The sequence below is a fragment of the Malania oleifera genome, chromosome 7 (assembly GCF_029873635.1).
Source record: "Malania oleifera isolate guangnan ecotype guangnan chromosome 7, ASM2987363v1, whole genome shotgun sequence".
In the NCBI taxonomy this organism is placed as follows: Eukaryota; Viridiplantae; Streptophyta; class Magnoliopsida; order Santalales; family Ximeniaceae; genus Malania; species Malania oleifera.
In genome coordinates, this window is record NC_080423.1 from 64,153,571 (window position 1) to 64,174,939 (window position 21,369).

Here is a 21,369-nt window from a genome sequence, read left to right on the forward strand (position 1 = left end):
ATATAGATTTGCAGTTTAGATCTAGAGTGTATATCCAAGCAATATTTGAAACACACTATGTGAATAACACAAAATCCTATCAGGGTTTCAAAATATGCTAAGTAAGTTCAATCAAACAAACTCAATAATATATTCTACTATTCAAAGTACAATGGAGTTGTTTGGAGTACTAGCTTTCAAAAAGGATTTTTGCACACAAAGCCTAGGTTTAGGTATCTTGCAACAACAATGCGAGAACCACAACCCTCAAAGCCTTTCCACACTAGATTTATCAAATGAAATCGGTGGAAGAACTTTAATGTCAAACTCTTAAAGAAAATCAAACAAGCAATAGTACAAATGAAAGTTCTAGCTAAATAGGTTAAGCACAATAGCCTTAGAAATACTCACAATGCTTAGAGAAATCAAGAATGAGGAGTATGTGAGTGTTTGAAAGTATTATTTGGCTAATAAAGTATTTTGGATGTTGAGAGAATTTTTGCCTAATCAAGTTTTCTAATCCTTGCTAATTATGATAAATGAATGGGTATATATAGGTAAGGAGGAATTTTTTATCGTTGGGGACACAATGGACATAATTAAATTTGTTTTAAAGACCATTAAGAATATTAACCCATTTTACTCCATTTAAAAATTTGGTAAAAAATATTTTAACCCACGAGGTTCAAGTGCTCGGCCAGAGGTTTGGGAGCCTGAACAGACAATCAAAAATTCAACTTTTCGAGGTTCGGGTGCTTGAAGGGTGAGATGGTCGGCTGAAACAAAGTTAGTAGCATTTGTTCGATAGTTCGAGTGCCCGACTCACAATTCAGTTAACCAAACTAGGCAATTCGGTCGCTCGAGCCCAATTTGAACGTAGTTATTCGGTCGTCCGGGTAGTTGAAAAGTGCTTTGACAAAAGCTCGGGTTCCCGAGGAAGATACGTTCAAATTTGGTCTGGGTGCCGAAACACTTAAGTCAACATGTTGACCAATTCGGTTGCTCGAGCCGTTTTACACGACCTAGGTTCGGTCACCTGAAGCCTCTCAACTTTTGCATTTAAGTTCATTTCATCCTTAATTGAATTCCCCTGATTATGATAAGTGATGTTAGGGACTTGTTTTCTTAGTGTAGGTACCTAAAGTCCAACTATGGTCAATTTGAGCATACCTACCTACCATGCATGATGCAAATTATTACAAGTCATAGGAGTGCATAGTCCATAATTAAATTTACATCTCAGAATGAAGAAATAAACTAATGAATACAAAATACAACACACAGATCTTCATTTTTCAGCATGAACACCACACGCCATCATGATATGACTTTTAGTCCTAAAGTGCGCACAAGGTGAACCTGCATGCAATTCTCAATACAACCATCAGTACTAAGAGTATTTGTCATAATCAAAACTGGGTGTGGCCTATCAGGTTAACAATCTCCCCATTTTTTATGATGACAAATACTTTATGCAAAAGTGGGTATAGCCAAAAAGGGCTCCCCCTGACTTTATGCATAAAGATAATTGAAATAATGGGTAATAAAAGATATTAAGCATGATTAAGCATAGTTTACCCCCACTTTTGCATCTTCTCCCCTTTTCGGTAACAGAAAAAAGGGTGAAGTAATAAAGTGCGAAGACAAAGTATGTCATTTAGATACAGAAGGTATATTAGGGAAAAAAATTCGGTAGCACGCCATTTGAAAATAGATCATTCCCAATCATAACCTTGTACCTAAGTGACCTGTTTGGAATTTCTATAGACAATATATAACAAATTTCAATTAAAGAACCCAAACAGAATGTACATTAAGGAAGTAAGAGTAGCATTCACCATTATTATAATCTTAAAGTTCTATACTCCCTCAATGGATGATTATGCAAGGATGAAGATTAAATTTTCATTTGGCTTTCACTCATCCTTTCAAAAATATTTTCATGAGAATTTTATCATAATCATCTTTGGTTGCCAAAACAAACATGTATTTCCACAAGGCATAGTATAATGAAATCATGTCAGCCTGATACCAAGTGTCATACTTTTGTGATAGAGAGGCTACCAACTATTAACATACCAATTGATAAAAATACTAATTTTTGTGAAGGCATGTTGTTTTGAAATGAGCATGATATCAAATAAAGATTTTGCCAAAACATGTACATTGATATCACCTAGTTAATGTATTTCCCAAAAGATATACAAATGAAGGCACAATACATTTTTATTTCTTAGGGCCTAATGATTTTAAAGTTAAGTGACTCCCGCTAAGAATATGCATTTTCTTTATAAATCAACTTGAGTAAAATTCAATCATTATTTTAGAAACACAACTCAAGTTTTAAGAAGTTTAGCATTTAGAAAATGATATAGAGTTGTATGCAATAATTAAAGAAAAATCCGATAGCATTTTGTTCGAAAATATGATCAATCCATAAGAACATGCCAATATCTAAGCACTTCAACTATATACGCAAAACCAACTCCAAGGAATTTAAACTTTGAAAGCAAATGAGCTAAGCATAAATATTTAGAATTTAAGATCAAATTGCATTTGCACACAAGATATTCAAAAAATCGTTCCAACCATTGGGGCAATTTGTCTACGGAAAATTCGACAGCACGTCGTCTGTAAACAGGACATTTCCTAAAATTAACCTGTACAAAAATGATTCTCAAACAAGCAGTATCTCAAGAGTTTAAGGCATGTGAGAACCTAAATCTACCAGCAGATAATTCTCATCAACTGCATCTGCCATGTAGGAGACATTCTACACTAAACATGCATCTCAACAGTATAGTCATCCAAGTACAAAACACATGCAAGTTTAAGTACTATTAGATATATAGTCATAAGCAAAAAGTGCAATCACCACAACATAGTATCTGCGTGTGTGTGTGGTGAGAGTGATTGTCAAAGATAAAAGTTGTTTCAAATAAATTACAGACCAAATAAAAGTGTATCACAAAAGTGGATCAGATAAAAGACTGGAGTATTATGAAATGGATCCTCACGAAGCACTCCGAGGTCTCCCCGTCATCATGATCATCATCCTCCTCCTCACCGCTCAACTCTATCTTGTCATCCTCCCCAATGTCCTCGTCATTCATCTCTTTCAACCGCTCACCAAGGATATGAAAGTTAGCTTGCACCTCGAACTAGAACCCGGTGAAGTCGCTATAGAGGGATTCAAGTCTAGCATGAGATGAAGATGCCTGCTCTATCATGGAGACCTTGAACTCTTGAAACATTGCATAGAGTTTGGTGATGGCCGCCATGATCTCAGCGTTAGACGGCGCATGGGGCAGCTCCTATGGGATCTCTTGAGCTCCTGAGCCTCTCTCATGTGTAGTGGGCAACCACATGTTACCTGTGAGCTCGTATCCCATCAACTTTAGTGTGGTAGAGTTTAAGATGTTGGAAGGCCTGACTTTCTTGATGGTGGCAAGTGGTGACCTATTAATCCTTTCTCTAACAAATAGCCTAGAAAAGATGCCACCGTACGGTAAAATGATATTCTTTCCAACGGTTTTCATAAACATCCACCGTAGGATCAGTCTGGGGAGATCTAGCTTCTTTCTAGTAAAAGGCACTACATCACAAAACAATCTAGATAGGATACATATTCCCTAGATCCTGACTTAGGCAAAATGTTATATGAGATTAGGTGGTGTACCACCTTTGCCTCTAAGGTCAAGGATTTGTAGCTGGGAGTATGTGTCAAATCAACTACATGATTTGTCATAACTAGATTGACGAAGGTGCTTACCGTGAAATCCTGCTCGCCAATCCACGTAGGGGAAGAATCAAAGCAGATGAAGTCGCCACGCTGGATCTTAAATGTCTCTACCAAATAAGCATCGTCAAAATGGAGATCAGTCTCGAGTACTTTGGAGTAGTAGCCCTGGCCATCTTGTGCAAGATTGGTGTAGAATAGTCAGACGAGCAAAGAGTACAACCCCCTGGGCTGGAAGGCGATGAATTCATACCACCCTTGATAGCGAAACATGCCTAGGACATTGTTGAAATTGGCTTGCATGAATTTAATGTCTAGGATCCTTCCTAAAATGGGATCTTTAAGGTGAAAGACCCTCTTATACTTGATACGCCGGTCGGGTGTGGGAAACCACTGTTCAAGTGGTAGTAGCACGTCTCTGATCTCTAGCCATAGAAAATCTCTCAAGGAAAGTTAGGCTAAAAGGAAGGGGAAAATGAGGAAGCTCTCAAGGTTATGGAAAGAAATTAACCAATTTTCGCGAAAAACCATATATATCAGCACGGTTCGGGTTCCTGGGCAAAAGTTCGATCGCCCAAAATGCTTTAAATATGAACCCCCATGGAGTCTTTTCGGTAGACCAAGCACTGGTTTGGTCGGCTGAATTTTAGGCGCCATTTTGTAAAATCGAGGGTCGGTCGCCTGAATTGAAAATGAACTGTTAGAACCGGTCACCCGAAAACCTTGTTCGGTTACCCGAATATAAGTTCGGTGACCCGATGCAAGTTTAGCAACCTGAACTAGTTTGAACATGAATGTTCAGCTGCCCGAAGTATGGTCAATGGCCTGGTCAGACTTCCAAGTTCGGTCGGCCGAAGTGCAAATGCACTATATGGTGCGGTCACCCGAGCTTGGTCAACTTGTTTTGCTTTGACTAGTTTTTCAAGATAGGGACCCTATGGTTTATCTACAAGGCTTAGGGCATTGAAAAGGACTTCAAGATGAGTTCATGATTGGATGATTCTTAAGACATTAGTCATTTCATAAAGCTCAAACTTGTGCAAGGTATGCTTAGCTTTAGATAATCATGATTGAGCTTAAGTTAAGCAATTTGAGATTAAACACAAGGCAGACAAGCCATGCCAATTTGGAAGTGGATTTTTGTTCAAACGGCCAATGATTTTACATTTTAACCAATGAATATATGCATTAAGTTCATATTGTTTATGTACTTGCATTTGCAGATTGGCTTGATTTTTCAAAGTACTTAGTATATAAGGTTTTAAGTAGAAGACATGTACTAAGATTTTACATTTACAGCCCCAAACCACTTCCTGAGCCTTTAGAAGATACTATCCCCTATAACCAACCCTAACTACTAAGGAAGAACAATGTGATCATGTAATTCCTAATTGAGCAAATTCTTCCTTGAATTTTAAAGGGTTTTCTTTCTTAACAACCCATATCATTTTTCTTCCTTTTATTTTCGATGGGTTAGGAGTTGGTGATTCCTTAATTTTCCATACTTGTTTGGGTTTCACACATTTTCTTTTAAATAAGCAATCAAACTTTATGTGCCCATTCTTTTTACATAAGATACATGTGGTGTGAGTGTATGAACTAGATGAGGTACTAGCATAATATTTTGATTCTTTTACAAAGTACCCCATGTATAGGTTATTTCTTTTCTTATTTTCAATTCCGTTATAACCTATACCTTCCTTAACTAAGGTCATCTTTTGTGCACCTAGCAGTTTATCAAAGTTTTCCTTGCCTCTAATGAACGTGAAGATGATCTTAGATTGTTCTTCTATTTTCTTCTTTAGATCTTGAATTTTTGAGTTTTCCAAATCTTTGTGAGCATTCTGAAGTTTCAAAAGTTCATATTGTGTGCTTTACCCTCATGATCTGCAATCAAGTGGTTCTTTTCATCATCATTAGAAACTTTAGATTTCAAAACAGTTAATTCATTTTCTAATGATTCATTCTTGCTTTCCAGTATTTTAACTTTCAAATTATTTTCTCTTTCGGCAAGAACTTATGCGTCACATTCTTGAATGCATGCATCATACTTGTTTTTCAGCACAAAGTATTTCTTATTTGATTTTACAAGTAACTTATGAGTCCTAATGTATTCAACTTGCAGTTCCTCATAAGATGACATGCTTTCACTATCACTACTATCATATGATTCATAATCAGATACAACATTCAAATCAGCACACAAATCATGTTCATATTTATTTCCTAAGATAGAAGGAACTGAGATAACCTCATCATTAGTTAAAGCCACAAAACACTGGTTACCTCCCTTGAGATCAGTGGAGCCTGAGTCGCACGAAGAAATGATTTCCTTTTGTGTGGACGCACCATATCTCCACTTAAGTTCGTCCCAAATCTTCTTTGCACTACTACAAGCCATAATCTCACATAAAACATTAGAAACTAAAGCATGCAGTAAGGTATTCATGGCATCAAGATTAACCCGTACTAAGTTCCTATCATGATCATTCATTTCACACTCAAATTTAGGAACATCAGTACACCCAATAGATTTCATAGGCACACAATCACCCTGATCAATGACTTTCCAAAATTTCCAATTTAAAGCTTTCACATACACTGTCATTCTAAATTTCCATATAGCATAATCATTACCACAGAATACAGGTGGGTGTGTGACCAATCTTCCCTCACATGAAGGGGATGCACTAACACGAGCCATCATGATCTTTTAACTAAATGACAACTAAGTCTAAGTTACGAGGCTCTAATACCAATTGATAGAGTTGATGCAACCCCAAGAGGGAGGGTGAATTAGGTATTTAAAAATTTATTCCTACGTTAACTGGTTTTATCAACAGTGAAATACAGCTTAGGGTCAGTCTACGCAATCAATAGAAAAGCATACACGTGCAGTAAAGGTAAAACACAGAAATGTAAAGAATACGCACGATATGTTATCGGGGTTCAGTCAATTGTGCCTACGTCCCTACCTTGGCCACACCAGCACAAAGATTACCATTATAATGCTCACTTAAATGGGTGGAGCGACACCTAATACAACCAGGTCAATTCAAGGGGTTGATCTCAACCAACACGCCTTAACAGGATGGCACACCTAGCTTTCCTAACCAGGTCTAAGCCAATCCGGGACTATTCCACAGGGCTAGTCACCCTCTTCAGGCCCTCGCCAGGAATACAACCAATGTGTATAAAATGTTTGTACATGGAAATATGCTTCTAGACAAGAAGATGTGTGCACCAATACAACTCAATCAATAATGCAAGCACAAATGATATGTAAATATGCTCAGTGTTCTAATGTGTGCTAAACACTCAATCACGTATAGATTTTCAGTTTAGATCTAGAGTGTATATCCAAGCAATATTTGAAACACACTATGTGAATAACACAAAATCCGATCAGGGTTTCAAAATATGCTAAGCAAGTTCAATCAAACAAACTCAATGATATATTCTAATATTCAAAGCACAATGAAGTTATTTGAAGTACTAGCTTTCGAAAAGGATTTTTGCACACAAAGTCTAGGTTTAGGTATCTTGCAACAATAATGCGAGAACCACAACCCTCAAAGCCTTTCCACACTAGGTTTATCAAATGAAATCGGTGAAAGAACTTTAATGCCAAACTCTCAAAGAAAATCAATCAAGCAATAGTACAAATGAGAGTTCTAGCTAAATAGGTTAAGCACAATAGTCTTAGAAATACTCACAATGCTTAGAGAAATCAAGAATGAGGAGTATGTGAGTGTTTGAAAGTATTATTTGGCTAATAAAGGATTTTAGATGTTGAGAGAATTTTTGCCAAATCAAGTTTGCTAATCCTTACTAATTATGATAAATGAATTGACATATATAGGCAAGGAAGAATTTTTAACCGTTGGGGACACAATGAGCATAATTAAATTTGTTTGAAAGACCATTAAGAATATTAACCCATTTTACGCCATTTAAAAATTTGGTAAAAAATATTTTAACCCGCAAGGTTCGGGTGCTCGGTTAGAGGTTCGGGTGCTTGAATAGACACGGTCAAAAATTTAACTTTTAGAGGTTCGGGTGCCTGAAGGGTGAGACGGTTGGCCGAAACAAAGTTAGTAGCATTTGTTCGATAGTTCGGGTGCCCGACTCACAATTCAATTAACCGAACTAGGCAATTCGGTCGCCCGAGCCCAATTTGAACGTAGTTATTCGGTCGCCAGGTAGTTGAAAAGTGCTCTGACAAAAGCTCGGGTGCCCAAGGAAGATACGTTCAAATTTGGTTCGGGTGCCCGAATACTTAAATCAACATGTTGTCTAGTTCGGGCGCCCGAACCATTTTACACGGGCTAGGTTCGGTCGTCCGAACCCTCTCAACTTTTGCATTTAAGTTCATTTCATCCTTAATTGAATTCTCCTGATTATGATAAGTGGTGTTGGGGACTTGTGTTCTTAGTGTAGGTACCTACAGTCCAACTATGGTCAATTTGAGCATACTTACCTACCATACATGATGCAAATTATTACAAGTCATAAGAGTGCATAGTCCATAATTAAATTTACATCCTTGAATGAAGAAAATAAACTAATAAATACAAAATACAACACACGGATCTTCGTTCTTTGGCACGAACACCACACGCCATTATGATATAACTTTTAGTCCTAAAGTGTGCACAAGGTGAACCTGCATGCAATTCTCAGTACAACCATTAGTACCAAGAGTATTTGTCATAATCAAAACTGGGTGTGACCTATCAAGTCAACAACTTGGTTGAACCTTGCAGTATTTTGATCTCAGTCTAAACCTTAGAGTTTGTAGTAGAAGACTAAGTCGCCCCTATAGTTTGTTGGTCGTGCCACATAGTCGAGCATCATCTTCTTGTCCATTTATGTTCTGAAGCCTCTAGAGCTTGACTGAATGTCTAAATTCGAGTTCTAAATCCTCCAAATTCTCCTTAGCTTCTTGTAATGCCTAACTCCATGGTTTTAACCTGCTTTTCCTGAAAAGACAAACAAACATTGCATAGCTCTGAACAATGATAACTCTGGGTAAATATATGATAAAATGAAGATAGACACAGGTAAATGAGGGTCTAAAATCATATATTTTAGGGACTCATTAGCTAGGACCCGAAAATGATTTCCGTTCTTCAATTTTTGCAGATTTTGCAGAGAAAATTGAGAAAAAGAGAAGGAGAGAGAGAGAGAGAGAGAGAGAGAGTACAGAGAAGGAGAGAGAAGGGGATGGTGAGAGTGAGAGATTTCAGAGAGAGGGGGAATTTGTCTTCCCGAAGGATCTTCCTAATCCTTCAGGATATATATATATATATATATATAATATTATTTAATTAATAATAATAATAATAATTAATTAATTTTATTTTTTTATTTTTATTTTTTAGGATTATCACACTAATCATGTACAAACATTTTGTTACAGACATTACCAGAAGTAATGAGGATCCTAAATTTAAATCTGTTAATGAATGTCGATATAGAAGTGATTGACCAAATGGAAAATAAGCTATCATAGTATAATAAAGCTCTCTATTTAAAAGATATTTTTTTGGACCTATAGTCTAGACAGAGATGTCCAACTCGTTGGATACATATGGGTATTTGTGCGCAGGCGAAATGAAAATAATGAAATTACTTGATATAAAGTAAGGCTTGTAGCACAAGGTTTCTAGCTGAAACCCGTAATTAATTATGGAGAGATATATTCTCTCGTAATGGATAAAATCACTTTTAGATTCTTAATTGGGTTAGCAGTCACTGAACGAGTGAGCATGCATTTTATGGACGTAGTAACAACATACCTATTGGATAGTTGGAAGTGAAATTTATATGAAAATCCTTAAAGGATTTAATTGCTTGAAGCAAAACCCAAAAATTTATATTCAATTAAACTCCAACGTTTTTTATATGGATTAAAGCAATCTAGACACATGTGATACAATTGATTAAGTGAATACCTTGTGAATGAAGGATTCATAAATTATCCAATTTGTCTATATGTTTTTATTAAAATATTAGAATCCATATTTGTTATAATTGCTATTTATGTTGATGATTTGAATTTAGTTGGGACTCCTAAAAAGCTTACTAAAACTGCTGATTATTTAATGACAGAATTTGAGATGAAAGATTTAAGACAGAACAAATATTATCTTGGCCAACAAATTGAACATGTAAATGACAGTATTCTTGTTCATCAATCTAAATATACCGAAAATATATTAGGGCAATTTTATATGGACAAAGTTCATCATTTGAGATCTCCAATGATGGTGCGATCATTTGATGTTAAGAAAGATCCATTTCGACTTCATGACGAGAGGGAGGAATTATTTTATCATGAAGTACTATATTTAAGTGTTATTGACTCTTTGATGTATCTACCAATTGTACAAGATCTGATATTGCATTTGTTATAAATCTACTAGTAAGATATAATTTTGCTCGTACTCAGCGACACTATAATAGAATTAAGCACATTCTACATTATTTGAGATGTACATATGATTTGGGAATGTTAAGTTTCAAACTGGATATGTATTTATTTTTTTACAAAAAAACTGCTATTTCTTGGAAATCAATAAAGCAGACAGTTACAACAACATCCTCTAATCATTCTGAAATACTAGCTATCAATGAAACTAGTAGAGAATACGTGTGACTCAAATAAATAATTTCTTATATTCAAGAAAATTGTGGTCTTTAATCAATCAAAGGTATTCCAACAGTTTTATATGAATATAACGCTACATGTATAGCTCAACTAAGAGGAGGACACATAAAGGGTGACATAACGAAACATATATTTTCAAAATTTTTTTATACACATGAACTCTAGAAGAATGGTGATATAAATGTTCAGTAGATCCAATCAAGTAATAATCTAACATATTTGTTCACTAAAATTTTGCCTCCTACAACATTTAAGAAATTTGTTCATCTTATCGGAATAAAACCTCTTAAAATTTTAACAGAAGAAGTTAATATATGAGTGATATTCAAGGGAGAGCATTATGAAAATCATTCAAATTAATGGATGTCACCCCTTTATAAATTATGTCCCTTTGTTTTTCACCACCATAATTATGTGCTATCCTTATTACCCACATAAAACTTGGAGTAGACTTACAAATAGAAAGGATAAAAGAAGAGAAAAGATAGAAAGAAGAGATATATATTGTATAAGTTCGATTTCAAATCATCTTATAATTTATCTTGAAATAGTGAAAATTTTGATCTCATCCATCTGTGGAGTAGACATAGTCAAACCACATAAAATTTTTGTCTCGTCTCTATTTATTCTTCTACATATTTTATAATCATTTTTATTTTTTAAAATTAAAAAACTTTGATTTGGGTAATCATATCATAACAAAATCTGACCAAATTATTTAAAAATATTGACCACCTATCAAATATTTATTGATCTTCCAAATTCTGAATGATCTATGGTAAAAAAATTTCTCAAACTAGGAGCCATGGAGCGCTTCAACTCGTGAGTCGTAGCACTCTTTCCAGTTAAACAAGGGCCAAGAACTCTCCTCCGTTCCAACTAGTGGATGAATCGGTGTCGTGTGATTTTCAGCTGCATCTGTGACGGCTCAGAGGCCGCACCTGTGCAGAGGGCGTAGATTCCCCATCTCCGAACACAAGAACTCTAGAGAGAGAGAGACAGAGGAAGTGAGGGTTTTCTGAAAGAGAAGGGTTTTTGAGGCGGAGAAAGATGAGTATCTGGAACTATGTGGTCACAGCTCACAAGCCCACCAATGTCACGCACTCCTGCGTCGGCAATTTCACCAGTCCTCAAGAACTCAATCTAATTGTAGCGTAAGCCTCTCTCTCTCTCTGCGCAGAGATTCTCATTTCTCGGGGATTATCTTTGGTTGTTGCTTCATTATTCCTCATTTCCATCCCGATATCAGTCTCTCACTTAAAACTAGGGTTCTCTCTCTTCGGACTCACAAGCTGCTCTCTTTATTGTTTTAATCGAATGGGTTACATTTGTTTTGGATTTAAAAAAAAAAAAAAATTATTTATAGCCTAAAAGTTGTTTCATGGAATCCTATCTTATTTCTTTAGTTTTAAGCATATTGAAGCATGGGATTAAAATTTTATAGATGAAACTTCTACTCAAACATTTGAAGATGGAAGACTCTTGTTCAACGGAAAACATGAGGAGGGAAATATTTCCCCTCAAGCGAAATTGTGTTAAATTTTCTAAGTAAATGTATGAGCTTGTGCACATACCATACAATGTTTAGGTATACGATTGCACACACATTCAAACACTTAGAGGTGGTGTGTGTGTCTGTGTCATACAAGTATGGCAACCAGCACATCATCCATTCATATATATCTATTTATGTTGTATATGTATGTATCTATTCTCTATAAAAGTACAAATGATGTAAATCATTATGCTGACAAAAATATCCGTGATTTTCTATTGCATAACTTTATAATTAATTTTCCACAATTACAGTTTTAGTGCTTCTTTATTATTATTATTATTATTATTATTATTATTATTATTATTATTATTTATTGCAAAAGAAGCGATTTCAGTACTAGGAGAATAAGACATTGCCCATCAAAATTTTAAAAAATCCAGAAAAATGGAACTAAAAAACAAATAAATACTATGAAACATAAAAGCAAAAAATTCCTCCATTCTCGCCGAATTTCCAAACAGCTCCTCCCTTAAAGCATCCAAAGCCAACACACCATAAAGAGGCCAAGTAATGGATCTTTTCCTGAGTCAGCTGCCAATTCAATTTTTTCTCTGAAAAAAATCCGTGCATTATGCTCCAATCATAAACCCCACAACGCTGCAAATATACTGCCTTTCCAAAGAACAATCCTATCCTTCTTCCAAAACCCTCAAAAGGAACAGCCAACATTCGTTCCACTGATGCTGGATGAACCCAAGCTTCTCCCAACACGGTGAATAATTTATTCCTGATGCTTTGAGCAAAATGACAGTGTAAGAACAAATGGGATGCTAATTCAGAATTCAAATAACAAAGCACACAAACATCTGGAGATAAGGCCGTTAAAGGTCTCTTGATTTGCTATAGATAAGTATTGATTCTATTAAGCACAGTCAGCCAAATGAAAGCCTTAATCTTTGGGGGAGCTCTGCCTTCCAAATACATGCGTATAGAGGAAAACTAGAGTTGGAATGGGTCAAAAACTCAAAAAAAGATGCAAGAATATACCCCTGAATGATCCAAAGCCCAAGATCAAGTATCCCTAGCTGAAGAATGATTTCAATTGTTCAATAATGGCAACAAGGAGGAGAGTTCCAACCTAGAGATATTAAGAAAGAGAATAGAGAGAATTACAACCTAGGAGAGTACAAGACATCCTCATAGCCAAAAAATGGAAGGAAACAAGGGAAACACCAAAAAAATAAAATTAAAACAAAACAAAACCGAACAAACCATATTTGAAAACCCCTATTCAAGCCTTTACTTTCATAGTTGATAGAGTTGAACTTTACTTTTTTTATACCTCCACCCAATCAAACATCATTCCCTCCATATCAACCATCAAAAATCCCATATCATCCAAAAATTTTTTAGCACCAACACAACATCCTATCATTCCTATGACTAACCTCCTCCATAGGAGTAGGCAATAAACCATCCCTACATTGATTAGTCACAATCAGGTCTACACCCAATCCCCCCTCCTCAAAGACAAATACACCCTCCATACATTCAAGTGGAGATGGAGGCAGATAAGAAATATCCCAAGACGGTTAGAAGAATAGGAAGAACTATCCAATTTTTGTGAGTCTCATCCAACAATAGACCTCTATTACATGCAAAATCACTATCATACTCACTATCCTCTTATGAAATATTCACCATCCCCCCTCCCCCCTTTTGCAATGGATTTCCTCCTTTATCTAAGTAGAGTAAAGAGCAATTTTGAGATTTCTCAACATGAAACTTTCCAGTGTGATCTATTTTTAAAAAAATTTCATTCCCAAATGTTTGAGTTCGTACAATTGTCAAGAAGCAATCTTTTCTTACCTTTCTCCTCCTTTCTGTCTGATCGACACTTATGCACCTTCACATCCACAGTCGTTTTACATTTTTTTCCTGCCCTTGCTTTCTCCTTTAATACCTGCCTTCTCTAGGTGCGAATCATTACCAAAAATCCTAATTTTGGTCTCCATACTCCACTTGATTGCCCCTCTTGCTCCGTCTGAGAATTATCAGCCACTTTATTAGAAATATTTTTGGACAATTCCTCAATATGATCATTATTGTCATTATACATAATCTGTCAGCATTGAGTCGCTTGTCAGGTTGCTTGGCCCCTGCTCGTAATGTTCTACCATTTTGCTTTTGAAATTAGACTTCTGGAAAAAGAATGGCCAATCATAATCTTTACTCTTGTCCATTTGCATTGCATCTTATTCTCCATTTGCATGGCCAAATCATAGTAAATGCTGAAATGAGAGATATATCTTGAAGAAAATGTAGAACAGGTAAGCCATTCTTGTTCTAATTTTTCAAAGTTTATTAAGAATTCTGAAACCTATAGGCAGCCTCTAAATAATAAGCTCCAGTTTGTTTGAGTTCAGTAGGAATCCACTTAATTGACCATTAAGAAAAAAAAAATGATTGTTACATTGGAACAATGTTTTGAAACTCGTGAATTCTACTTGTGGAACCTTTTTACACTCAAGATACAGATAATTTATTAGTGCAAGTGTGCAACATAGACAAAACTTGGAACAATTAAAATTTTTGACTTCCACCCAGTGCCCACACTGTAATAATTAAATAATTTAGTTTTCACACTACTTTATTATGTGATGCTAATATACTTTCAGTTTTTTAAATTCAAAAGCATGACTCATATGTGTATGTAATATGTTGCAATTTAAGTTAAAAAGGATGAAGAAAGGGGAGAACTAACAAAACCCTTTTCTGCAAAACCAGTGTGAAAATATCAAGTGACAATTACACTTATTTGCAATGGACAAAGTAAAAACATGAAAAGAACAAATAGGGAAGAGCTGTTGGAATAAAGACCAGGTTTCAACAACTTAGCCTAGTTGTAAACCATAAATTTTACATTATTTTTCTTCAAAAATTCTGTTATAATAATGGATTCAAAAATTCAGGAACTTGTAGGACCTCTTCTTCATTACAACAGTTGAGGATATTTTGGTTTTCGTCCATCACATATTTTTTATTTTTTTCGTTTTTAATAAAAAAAAAAAATTATTAGAGATGGAGAAAAAGAGCACACCAAGAAGAAAGAAGAAAAAACAGGTAGGATAGTATATCCTCGCAAAACAAAAGGAAAGGAGCAAAATAATAATGAAAACAAAGATTACAAATCAGCTCCACTCCAAAAAATTTAGTAATTAGTTTATTACAAGTTTGTTATCAGATAATAAAACAAAATAAATCAACTAATTATTAAAATTTTCATTAAAAAAAAATAGTATATCAAGTTTAAGGCAGTTTCTGGAGCAAAATTTATCGACTACAATTAATTTAGAGTCTAAGACTCATAGTTCAATTTTACTGAACCCTTCGTCATCTCCTAATTTATCCAACTTATAGCTCTATTGTGGTTCGCTCCTTCCCTGGACCCCACATATGCGGGAGCTTTGTGCACCTGGCTGCCCTTTTTTTTTTTTTAAAGCTCAATTGTAGTTCGATTTTGTTAAATTGTAATCACACTAGCCAATATAAATAACTATGTTCAGTTGGTCTAAGTTCAATATTTAACCTAAATTTTATAAAATAAACAATAAATAAGAACCTTACCAAAATTAAACTAATTATAATCAAGTCATTTAGAGTCTGAGACTCTTAATTCAATTAAACTGAACCCTTCATCATCTCCTACTCTACCCAACTTATTGCTCAATTGTAGTACAGTTTTGTTAAATTGTAATTAGACTATCCAATATGAATAATTATGTACAGTTGGACTAAGTTCAATGTTGAACCTAAATTTTATAAAATAAACAATAAATAAGAAGCTTCAAAAAATTTAATTAAACTAGAACAATGTCACAATTCGTTATGTTCCCACATTTACTTTGATAAACAAAAATATTGTAAAGCTTCCATGTATTCTAAGAGGATTTTAAAAATTACAATTTGTGTAGTCTTAAGAAAACTATACAATATATTTTAAAAATTACAATATTGAGTAGTTTTTGCTAAATTTGATATTTATCTTGTTTGATTGGCTTGTAATGAGGTTTTGGAGTGCTTTAGCAAGTATCTAAGATTGGCCATATCTGGTCCCCGGTTATGCCCGGTTTTGATGTATATTGTTTGGCCCTGGGAATGCCCAGTGTATTTGTAAGTATACTTTTGATCAATATATTTTACCCCATTTTGATAAAAAAAAAAGAAAACTATACAGAAAATCACTACTTCCTTAGTTACATTATATTTCCTTATTTCTTAAAGCCTAAATATATTTATAATTTACATTACCCAATTTTCACTATGGAGTATATCTTCAAGCTTTCATCCAGTTCATGAGCTTCATCTTGGTCTTTGATTATTATAAGACTAATAGTTGTATTACTCACTTGTGTTATATGTGAAAGAATTACTGATGTGTGTGTGTGTTTGAATGTGTACAATTTTCCATTTTGATGTTTTGAGCCGTGTTATATTCAAGTCCTTGTAGTTCATATGGTTGTTAGCTTTCTTGCTTCGAAGTGCAATTTGGTCCATCAAAATTTAATGAACAATGTCCTCTTATGCCAGGAAATGCACCAGAATTGAGATTCATTTGCTTACTCCTCAGGGTTTACAGGTATGCTGATTTTTTTTCCCTCTCTTATGAGGTTTTGCTTTAGTTATAATAAGGTTTTATAGGATTTCATGTGTGTTTACTTTCTAATTGGTTCAATCTTGAGATGACCTCTGATAGCTAGGTTTATTTTGTATCTCATCTTAGATTGATGCATAGAGGCAAGGGTGAGCTGGCATCTATTAGTGGTGCCATGTTAGGATACAATTATAGTGGCAAACAAGCAAGAGTTCTTGCAGTATGATGTTGGAAAAGTGTTCATCAAGAAGTTAGTTGTAGAAATCATGCATATATTGGTGCTTTTACATGGTTGGTTGCATACTTGTTAGAATCTTATGGCTCACAATTAGATTCATATGATTCGTATCAATTTTACCCCAAATTGATTTGAATCTTACTAGCAATCTAATAACAACTGAATTGTTGCCAAATCTATCAATTCACCTCGTAAATTTAACGAATCGATATGAATCAATCGATCCATGCGACTCTCTAGACCTATCATATCCTGACAAACCTGACTAGTTTAAAACCCAAAAATAGCGTTTCTTTTTTTCATTGCTTTTATTTTTATATGTTGCCTTCCACTCCTTGTCTATGTCAGTTTTGTGCTAAAAAAGATTAGAAAAAAGAATTTTAGGCCCTAAGGTGCCTTCACAAAACCATTCCTTACTCTTGGAGGAGTATAGTGTTTTGATATTAAGAAGAAGGGGCAGAAGACTCATCGGCTAAGGTAATACTTGTGTTTTGTTGTGTTGTTAAGATTCAAAAGTTGGTTTTTTAGTAGTATATTTAATTATTTTCATTTTTTTATCCAAAAAAAAAAAGCATGAAATATTATTATTTTTTTTATTGTTGATAAACACCAAAAGTTTAGTTTTTTTTTTTAATAAATATTCTCTTGATTTCATCCCTTAAACAGCATAAAGTTCATTTATTTATTAATATTTCTTTATTCATTCCCTTAATTTTCATTTTTCAGGGAGAGCATACCCATGAAATATGTTCTTCCTTTTTGCTTCTTGTTCATACTTCATACATCACTAAATGCATATCATTTAGAATTGATTTTGGAAGTTTGTACCGAATCTTAGGATTCGATTCGACTCGACTCAATTCGATTCTTGATTCTCAATTCCCAAAATTAGAATTTCAATTCACGACTCAAATCTCGATTTTACAACCATGGTTGGCTGTGCTTAACAAAATTAATACCAATAACTTGCTGCAGGTGAGGAGACCTTTGAAGGCTCTCTCTCCAGATGTTTGTGTGCTTCGTTGTGGGAATTCTAATTCAGCATCCAATCTTCTTTTGCATTGTGAATTTGCTTGGAGGATTTGGAAGGAACTTTTTGGTATCATGGGAGTGAGATGGGTCTGCCCTTCTTCGGTGGAAGTTTTGTTAGCCACCTCCTTCATAGGTTTTGGAAGAAAGAAGGATAGGGCTGCTTTGTGGAAGTGTGGCGTGTTTGCAGTCTTATGGGGTTTATAGATGGAGCATAATTCATAGGTATTTTCTGGGAAGAAGTTAAACTGGACACTAGTGTGGGAGACGATTCAGTATATGGTTTCTTTATGGTGTGTCGGTTTGGAATTTTATGGTTGCTAGTTTTCTGGATTTACAAAAAGATCGGAGGAACTTGCTGGTCTGATGCTTTTCTATTTTTATTGTTCTTAGTTCTCTTTTCTGGTTTTCCCAGATTTTTATTGGGAGTTATCTTTTTCTCCTTCCTTGTAAATTCTTTCCCTATTAATGAAATTTGTTTTTCTATAAAAAAAAGATTAGTTCAAGTGAGGGAGGGCAGCTGTATTAGATTAAATAATACCGTCTACAACTTCATTATTTGGGCAGGCTATTATTTGATAAAGATAGTGGCTTCATGTTGAAATGGTGGATATGTGATAAAGTTTATGAATGGAAAAGGATTTAGGATGTAATTTGAATGAAGTTAATTCTTAGAAGCCTAGAATGAAATATAACTTTCTCGAAGTTCTGCTAGCTGCTGCCATAGGCATTAGGGTGCTGGATTAGAGCTTTGGAGGTTGGAGGGGAGTTAGGTTTACAAATAGATGGGTTACAAGTTAGGAATATGATGGTTTTAACTAAGTTTTTAGTGTGTATAGTGGTGTAGTAGGAGAAAGAGAAGCAGAGCCTCACACTTGGATTCCTTTTGTCTGGTTATAAGGTTAGAAGAAGAGTTTAGAGAAGAAGAACATGAAGAAGAAGAGTTCAGAGATGGTGAAGAACTTAGAGAAGAAAGAAGGAGACATGGAGAAGAATAAGGATTTAGAGAAAAAGAAGAAGAAATGGTAAAGATTCAGAGACAAATTTAGATGAGGAGAGCAGAAGAAGGCATAACACCTTGTGCTTGTATTTCTTTTGGCTTTAGCCTCACACTTAGATTCCTTTTGGAAGGAATTCAGACTTATACTTTGATTCCTTGGAAATTTTATCTTTGCTCTTAGATTCGTTTAGCTATTCATATGGGGTTATGATTGGATCACGTGATACTTAGAGCATATTTGCTACAAGAATTTTGTCGATATCATTCTCAGGGTGCATTGGTGGTTTAAATGATTCCGTTTATCCTCCTTTTATCACTTGTGTGGCAATACTATTTCTAGAACAGGATTATTCTCTAATGGGAATATTTTTGTTTAGCTGCAGTTACTCAACTCCAGCAGTCCAGCATCCGTGGGAATATGAGTTTATTGTGTCTGACTCAATATGGTTGTTTCACTATTATTTCAATAAGATAGCCAGAATGCCTCTAAACATGTGGACTTATATTTACATTACAGAAGCATATGATTAAAGCCGAAAAAAATTACCCAAAAAAAACTGCGGTGTCTGATCATCTGGTTAAGAGAGAAATGCTTGTATTTTTAATGGTTAATCTCTGTCTTTATGGTTGCTTTGAGGATGGTTAATCTCAGTCTTTATAGTTGCTTTGAGGGAAATTTTTTTTGGGCTTCTTTATGGGCCTTTTCATCTGGATTCTTAAAGGGAACTTGTTTTTCCCAACTGTCTGTATAATTGATTTTTTTTTATTTTTTATTTTGACCTTCTTGTGGCATTTGTGTGTGTGTGTGTGTGTGTGTGTTTTTTTTTTTTTGGGTTTTTGAGGGGGGTGTTCCTGATGGGATGCCCTTTATCCTCTGCTTTGTATTTCTTTCTTCTCTCAATAAATTTTCTTTTTCCATTAAAAAATTAACTTGTCACTTTATTGTAGGAAGAAGAAAACATTCAGTGAGATCAGCCTTTTGATCCTCAAGACTCTATCCACCAAAAACCAGAGAATTATGTTTATGCTTTTTTTGCGTCTTCTGAATTTTTCTGAACCTGAATAGATTGTGATCATATCTGTGTGGGAAATGCTACCTGATTAAATAAATGATTTGACCATCTTGTGTGTTGGAAATATCAGTTTCACATTTAAGCTTGGTGGAAGTTCGTAGGCATATTTTTTATGCTAATAGTGTCTCAACTTTGCTTGTTAGGACTTCATTTATGTTCTCTATTTCTTTTCAGGAATTTAAGAATGTACTGTTTGACACATTTTTCTTATTCAGTCTGTATGTTCCTATTTCAGTCTTTCTCCTATGTAGTGCTGTCAGAACGATCATTGATCTGTATGCTGGCTGGATACACTTTTAGATGTTGATACCTGTATTTCATTTCCTCTCCTTTTGTATGTGTGTTCGTCCAATATCTAATCTCAATGTTCTATGCTAACTAGGGAAATTATAGATACATTTTTAGATGTGGAAATCCTTGTCATATGAACTTTTATCTCTGAACGCAATATATTCTTGTTTGGTGCACTGTTTGACAATTTTTATTGGTGGTACTATTGTGAAATTTTAGATATTTCATTTTATTTTCTCGGAACACCAGAAAGAATGTGTCGTGTTTTACCGGTTTGATGTATGCTCAATAGTTTGGTGTTTAGATTTAATGAAGACACCTTTTATTCCTAGTTTGCATGGTGTACATAGATGAGTGAAGTTCAAATTTTTTTTGTGCAGCCTATGTTGGATGTGCCAATATATGGAAGAATTGCAACACTTGAACTTTTTCGCCCTCATGTGAGTATGGTTTATTATGTTTCTTAAAATTACATAGTTACTCCATGAGCATTTTTTTTTTCTTAATACTTCTGTTTCCTATTTTGAACTCAACAGGGTGAAGCACAGGATTTTCTATTCATTGCCACAGAGAGATACAAATTCTGTGTTCTTCAGTGGGATGCTGAGGCATCTGAGGTTATTACAAGGTCTAAACATCAAACAAAAACAAAATGCTATTTTTATGGGTATTTAGTTTGTTAAGAGTTTTAGTGTGCTAACACTCGGAGCTGTTTGTCTTTTCTAACATTCTGTACGACTGTACCTTATATATGTGAAAGAAATTAGTCATATTTCTTTATTTTGTTCTCTGAAGTTTGAACTTTTCAGTCTATTCTTGGATGGTTAGAAATTTTGTAGCTAATTGAATTCTTGTTTCTACATAGCTTTGCCTATCCCTATTGATTTTTATCATGGAGCTGTTGAAACAGATGTCCAATATATGTATTTCTAAATTAAATACGAGGAAATAAGACTGCAATTGAATATGTTATTACTGAATTATGGAGCAAGGTATGGATTGTGTGTGAACTCTCATTTTCAAGGGTGATGCTTGCAATGCTGATATTGAAGCAAATAGACCTGCTTTGGTTTTGGTCTTTAATTTTGTTTTGGATTTTCTTGGTCTGAACCATGTCTTGTTGACACCACTACAAAAGTTGGAGGAAACTAATTAGCAATTGGAAGTTTTAAATACTTTTTTGTTTTAAGTTTTT

General features: G+C 34.7%; 1 protein-coding gene across 1 annotated transcript in view; it reads left to right on the top strand.

Moving 5' to 3' along the window:
* The first annotated feature begins 11,166 nt into the window (after positions 1-11,166).
* LOC131160669 (DNA damage-binding protein 1) overlaps positions 11,167-21,369 on the top strand; it is a 52,379-nt gene continuing 42,176 nt past the window's right edge. The window contains exons 1-4 of the mRNA XM_058116524.1: positions 11,167-11,545; positions 16,480-16,528; positions 20,555-20,614; positions 20,711-20,802. Of these exons, the coding sequence (XP_057972507.1) occupies positions 11,442-11,545; positions 16,480-16,528; positions 20,555-20,614; positions 20,711-20,802 (305 nt within the window). The 5' untranslated portion in view covers positions 11,167-11,441. The remainder of the gene's footprint in view (positions 11,546-16,479; positions 16,529-20,554; positions 20,615-20,710; positions 20,803-21,369) is intronic.